At 36.9% G+C, this 6,819-nt stretch overlaps 1 protein-coding gene across 2 annotated transcripts; it reads right to left on the reverse strand.

The window, feature by feature from the left end:
• Positions 1 to 733: 733 nt before the first annotated feature.
• Positions 734 to 4,494, reverse strand: LOC133798473 (uncharacterized). Of its 2 annotated transcripts, none has more exons than XM_062236755.1 (6): positions 4,017 to 4,494; positions 2,725 to 3,213; positions 2,344 to 2,565; positions 2,174 to 2,246; positions 1,874 to 1,984; positions 734 to 1,296 (listed from the first exon to the last, which is right to left on the reverse strand). In XM_062236755.1, the coding sequence occupies exons 1-6, from the start codon at positions 4,131 to 4,133 to the stop codon at positions 929 to 931; spliced, it is 1,380 nt and encodes a 459-aa protein (XP_062092739.1). In that variant the 5' UTR covers positions 4,134 to 4,494; the 3' UTR covers positions 734 to 928. The 2 variants fall into 2 exon arrangements, with proteins under 2 accessions (XP_062092739.1, XP_062092740.1); XM_062236756.1 differs by having other exon boundaries at positions 1,874 to 1,981; positions 4,017 to 4,493.
• Between the last annotated feature and the right edge of the window lie 2,325 nt (positions 4,495 to 6,819).

The raw sequence follows: 6,819 nt of genomic DNA on the forward strand, positions 1-6,819 counted from the left end.
GTTAGGAATTGTGTTTCTCATACTTTGTTTTTTTCTTTAATAAACTTTTCCATACAAATTAGGAAAAGATAATCCCCATATTTTTGCATACTAATGGCATAAAAGCCATATTTTTGAAAAATTCTCATTATTATAATTTATTAATTAGCAATCATAACTAACCATATTACTTTTTTTATACACTTTTTTTAACAATAAAAATGAATTTTTTTTGTATACTATAAATAAATATTAAATTAATTAATTTTCTAGTTAATTTGCATCTTGTACATTGGAATAAAATTGTAAATATTGAGCCAATTATAGCATTGACTCATTTTTTTGTGACAAATTTAGCACAAAATTTACATTTTACGTTGGAGATGGTCTAAGATATTTAAAAATGAAAAACTCAAAATTGAGCTATTTAAGTAAAGAATAATGATACATGCACCAAAATTGTGCATCAAAACATTAAACCAACTAACGTGGCACTGGTTTTTAAAACAGTGAGTCCCGTCTGAAATAAATTTGATTAGTTAAATAAAACTGTCACGTAGCATAATTTTGGTGTACATATCATTACTCTTTAATAAATTCTGCTATAAATTAATAAAAACGATAAGGATTATCATTTTTAAATCAAAATTCCAAAAATAGATCATTTCCTCAGTACCCCTTATTAAAATAAAATTAAAAGAAAAAAAATCAGCTTTTTGATGGAGCGATTTACGAAAGGTAACAGAACCAGGAATTCAAGAGCACACACTAAGCAATATACTGATATAGTTGAATTAAATACAAAAACCAGAGGTTCCTTAGTAAGAGAATTGGAATATGGAATCACCATGATACAATTATACAAGGGAAACACACAACGAACAGAGGATGAATTATATGTTCCTACATTGGTTAGCAAACATGATTTTGGATTATGGAAAACAATGCATTAATCATCTGAACTATATTCACTAGATTCTGCTAGTACAGGAACTGCAGCACAGCAAAATGTCTCCTTATCTTTTAAGAAAAGGCAGCTCCCGTCTGAATTCCATTTCAGATCAGTAATGGTAAACTGTGGAAGTGGAATACTTACACAGTACGCACCTCCGGGAGTCCACATGTACAAATGAGAACTTCCGGTGCAGAGGACAAGGCGAGTGCATGTAGGATCCCAAGCTACTGCTCGGATTGGATCTTTCTGCACTAAAATGGCGGCAAGTTCAAGGTGGCGAATGTCCCATATCCAGAGAATGGTAGGCATGCTATCGTTGCGAGAATATATATATTGGCTATCATTGCTCCATGACAAAAGACCTGGGTGGTAAAACTTGATAGATTGAGCCATATGATCATAGCACTTGTATTTAAGCATAGCACTGTGAATTTACCATTTTAAAAGAAATTATAAAGACTGAACATGCATAGTGTTTGAAACATCATGACTCATGAGTGAATCAAGTACATAGAGTAGAAATTTGTTGCTAAACCTTTTAATCATACAATGTTTTCTCTCTTATCAAGTCACACCATCCTTCTTAAACATAAAGAATAAATTGTATTGAAGGTATAAACATCCAAATCTGAGGAACCAACATAAAATCTCATTTTCCAGTCTACCAATTGCAACACTGCACCTATTTTTAAAAGGCTTATTTGAGACCTCCTTTAGGAATATTCAAGTAAACATCTCTTTATGCTAATGCAAAATTAAATTAAAGCTTCAACCAAAGAATTTAACATTCGTTAATTGCAAATGTATTTCATATACCATGAAACACTACGTGATACATTATCTTACTAAAAATATTAGAACAATCAATTGACTTAATTGGGAGATGTCAAACATTCAGCTTAGTTAAATTAGAATAAGCAAGACAAAGCAAAGACTTACCAATTCCTTGTTTCGGGTTAGGTTTATCAGCAGGAGGCTTCTGGGAAGGCAGATTTATTGGAGCTTCAGTAACCTCGTACCTGACTCTAAAGGGTTCATCTGGAGTATCTTCTTCAACGGAGAAAAAAACAAATAAAATGGGGAGCAAAAGAAGAAGAATCCAATCAAAATAAATAGTCAATAATTTTTCCTTGCTCATAATCATCACTTGAACATCTTCGTTTAAGGACTCTAAAAAGGTATAAAAAAAAAACTTTTAAATGTCACTGCTGTACAGAGTATAACTACAACCAGGCTTACCAGTATTTCCCTGTATAAAATCATCACTTAAACATAACTCAGACATGTCAAGTTGTAATGGTTCATCTACTTCCTGGAAATGCAAGGAATAAAAATTAGTTTTTTTTTTTTAAAAAAAAAAAAAGATAGCGTATAAACAATGTCTATTAAAATATTTAAAAGCATAAAACCTTAAAAACAGCAGCACAACATGGACTGCGAACAGTTGATAGGTGCATAAATTCGGCAAATGTTTTCCAAGTAAGATGATTCAAAACCCGCAACATCTGGTCATAACTACCAACTGCTAGAAATTGGCCACATGGTGACCAGGAAACACTTTTTACGCCTAATCCACTTTCATATGCTTGATACTTAAAAAGGCACCTCCCATCTGGGGAATATATTAAGACCTGTGCGAAATAATTCAAAACAATGTCATATATATGCTTTGAAAGCTTTGGCCGAGAATAGCTTGCAAACACCTAGACATGTATATAATTAAGTTAGTGGCTATCTCTATGCCTTAAGAGAAGAGGGGGGAGGGATATGGAGAAAAACAGTATGGTCACCTTATACTCAAGAGGTGAATCCCAAATCACAAGTGCACTATCATCTGGTGACCATTCAATATCAGCCAAATCCAGTGTGTCAACAGCAAATACACCCATTATCTCCCAAGTATGACAAGATAAAAGATTAATGTAGTCCTTGCAATCACGCCTCGTGCAAACTGCAGCATATTTTCCATCTTTAGTGAAAGAAACACCTTTTGATGCATGCTTTGGCCATTGCACATGTACACATGCAGTGTTCAGCAACGACCAAACTGTTAAACGCAGTTGAAATTCTGTTGTAGTAAGTATATGGCGGCTGTCTGGACTCCACCGAGCATAAGCAATGCCAGCATGGCCCTCGTCAATTTTACATGTCCATTCAGGTTGGGTCAACGACCATGCCTGTATCATTGGTCTTTTATAAAGACCACAAAGAATGTATTCAGAATCAAGGGCCCATTCAATATAGCTAATCTTGTCCAAGCATGAAAATAACTGCGCAACCTGCATTGGAGGACACAAGACAGGTTCACCTTCTAAGTGCAATTGTATTTTATTAAATATACCAGTAAAACAAATTTCAGCTTGTAAAATCAAAAAGCATAAAACACACAGCAATTAGGAAATGAGTGACCATGTTCACTTGTTCCGCATACTCTTAATGCAATCCACAAATTTGCGGAGAGCCATATTCTCTTAGCTTCTCTGAAAACTTGATGAAATTTTCTTTACTTCATATACACGAACGGAATCCAAATTCACTACTCAGTGTCCTATTAGATTTAACATACTTCGAAAGATAACTCATTATAATGACCAATGTGAAAACAACTAAATAGCTCTAAGCACCGTTCAAATTACTCCACATTGCAACAACAAAAGAGAGTGAGAAAAGAAAATTCAGTAACCCATATAGATGCGTACCATTCAACTAAATTTAAGACCATAATGAAGATTTATAGCAAAATGTTTCCTATTTCCGCAATTACCAAACACAAACTAATGCGCTTTCATGCTACAGCTACACATTCTTGGTCACCAAATTAAGTTCGCGTTGCATGAAATCTATAACCAGCGGCAATGAGCCGATCAAAGTAAAGTAACAAATTCCAAAATACCAGCTCAATCTTCTAACACGTGGTTTCAACTTTCAAGGAGAGGAACGCAAAATCAATTAAATGATTATGGACTAGGTTTCTCTTCGCGCATTTTTTTTCTTAGCAACCAAGCAGAAATCAGCCAAATTGAGACTTTGAGAAACAATTCGACCAATTGAATCGCATAGAACAGAAAGCGATCTTACCGACCTTGAAAGAAATGGTATCGCGAATCACTAGCCGATAATCCACAGCCACCGCAATGTAGCGCGCATTGGGAGAGAAACAACACGGCCCAGTCTGTTTATAACCCTCCGTGAACTCCATAGCTCACAGCAAAGTCGCCGAGGCAGATTAAGTATTAAAATTCATAGAAGGAAAAAAAAATTAAAAATGGCGAAATGGGATTTTGAGAAAGTTTTATGAGAAGACATAGTTAAGGAAAGGCTCCTAAATCTTGACGGCGAGAGATGGGAATAGCCATGGCAGAAGGACGATGAAAAGGCTGGATCTACAAAAATAAGACGATTAAATGAAAATTTTGCTGCTAACAAATATGGGCACTTCTTTTAAAAGCTCAGTTCAAAATGAGGCATTGCACTCCCATCAACTTCTCCACTTGTTTCATTCTTCAAAATATGAAAACAGGTAGATTTTGGTATAAGTAACGATTGCAAAACGCATGATATATAAGCGGAAGGACTCCGGTTCCTCTATTTTATTATACAAATATTATATATCAATTATTTTAATATAAAAGTGTTACGGGGTGTTGTCTCAAGTACACTGGTCTGATGATTGATTTATAAGGTGAAGATCTATTTTTTATTTATATATATAATTTTAATTCATGATAATTGGTTTTGGTTAGGGGTTGGATTTTTTTATATTAAAAAAATTAATTGAATAGGGATATAAATGTCTTTTTATATAAAATTAGTATATTGAAATTATTACTATGCATATAATGTAATAGCCAACTGCACATTATTTACAAAATTTAGCACAGAGATTTAACAAAAGTTACACAGTTGTTACTCCAGGATTCACATTTATATTTTAATTTTTTTTTTGTTGCTAAAACTTATGGCCTTCAACATTTATATTAATTTTTTTTACTTGAAAGATGATTAACAATAATTTATTTAGCTTTTTATAATTTTTGAAAATACATGGTTAAATTATTTTCTTAATAATGAGATTTTTTATTGTAAGCTTGTTATTTTAAATTTTAAAATTCTAGTTATTTAAAATACAATGTTAAAAATCATATAGGAATTTGGGTTATTTTAAAAAAAAAAAAATTTAGTTTATATTGTATGCAATATATTTATGAAACACATAGTGCTTAAATTTGACAAATCATTACAGGCGACCGAGTCACTCGTTAGGGTGATTACACAAGATCTGGACTCGTTTCGATTCACCGAGACACGAGTTCGGGTCAGAAGTCCAACACTGGACTCGTTCGGATGCGCCGAGCCATGCATTAGTGTGATTAACACCCTTTCAACGCTTTTTCGGGTGCATCGACTTCCATGCAAATCATTACGTGTGACCGAGGCACTCATTAGGGTGATTACACAAGATTTGGACTCGTTTCGATTCACCAAGACACGGGTTCGGGTCAGAAGTCCAGCGCTAGACTCGCTCAGATGCACCGAGTCACGCATTAGTGTGATTAACACCGTCTCGGCACTCTTTCGGGTGCACCGACTTCCATGCAAATCATTATGGGTGACCGAGACACTCGTTAGGGTGATTACACAAGATTTGGACTCGTTTCGATTCACCGAGACATGGGTTCGGGTCAGGAGTACCAAGTTAGACTCGTTCGGATGCACTGAGTCACACATTAGTGTGATTAATACCCTTTCGGCGCTCTTTCGGATGCATCGAACACTATGCAAATCATTACAGACGACTGAGGCACTCCTTAGGGTGATTACACAAGATCTGGACTCGTTTCGATTCACCGAGACATGGGTTCAGGTCAAAAGTCCGGCGCTGGACTCGTTCGGATGCACCGAGTCACGCATTTGTGTGATTAACACCCTTTCGACGCTCTTTCGAGTGCACCGACTTCCACACAAATTATTATGGGAGACCGAGGCACTCCTTAGGGTGGTTACACAAGATCTGGACTCGTTTCGATTCACCGAGACACGCGTTCAGGTCAGGAGTACCGAGCTAGACTCGTTCGGATGCACTAAGTCACGCATTAGTGTGATTAACATCGTCTCGGCGCTCTTTCGGGTACACAGACTTCCATGCAAATCATTACGGGTGACTGAGGCACTTGTCAGGGTGATTACACAATATCTAGATTCGTTTCGATTCACTGAGACACGGGTTCGGGTCAGAAGTCCGTCGCTGGACTTGTTCGGATGTACAGAGTCATGCATTAGTGTGATTAACACCCTTTCGGCGCTCTTTCGGGTGCACCGACTTCCATGCAAATCATTACAGCACGACCAAGGCACTCGTTAGAGTGATTGCACAAGATATGGACTCGTCTCGATTCACTGAGACACGGGTTCGGGTCAGGAGTTCCGCGTTGGACTTGCTCGGATGCACGGAGTCACGCATTAGTGTGATTAACACTGTCTCGGTGCTCTTTCGGATGCACAGACTTCCATGCAAATCATTACGGGTGACCGAGGAACTCGTTAGGGTGATTACACAAGATCTTGACTCATTTCAATTCACCGAGACACAGGTTCGGGTCAGGAGTGCCGAGCTGGACTCGCTTGGATGCACCGAGTCACGAATTAGTGTGATTAACACTGTCTCGATGCTCTTTCGGGTGCACCGACTTCCATGAAAATCATTATGGGTGACCGAGGCACTTGTTAGGGTGATTACACAAGATTTGGACTCGTTTCAATTAACCAAGACACGCGTTCGGGTCAGAAGTCTGGTGCTGAACTCGTTTGGATTCACCGAGTCACACATTAGTGTGATTAACACCGTCTCGGTGCTCTTTCGGGTGCACTGACTTCCATGCAAATCG

The sequence above is a fragment of the Humulus lupulus genome, chromosome 8, assembly GCF_963169125.1.
Source record: "Humulus lupulus chromosome 8, drHumLupu1.1, whole genome shotgun sequence".
NCBI lineage: Eukaryota > Viridiplantae > Streptophyta > Magnoliopsida > Rosales > Cannabaceae > Humulus > Humulus lupulus.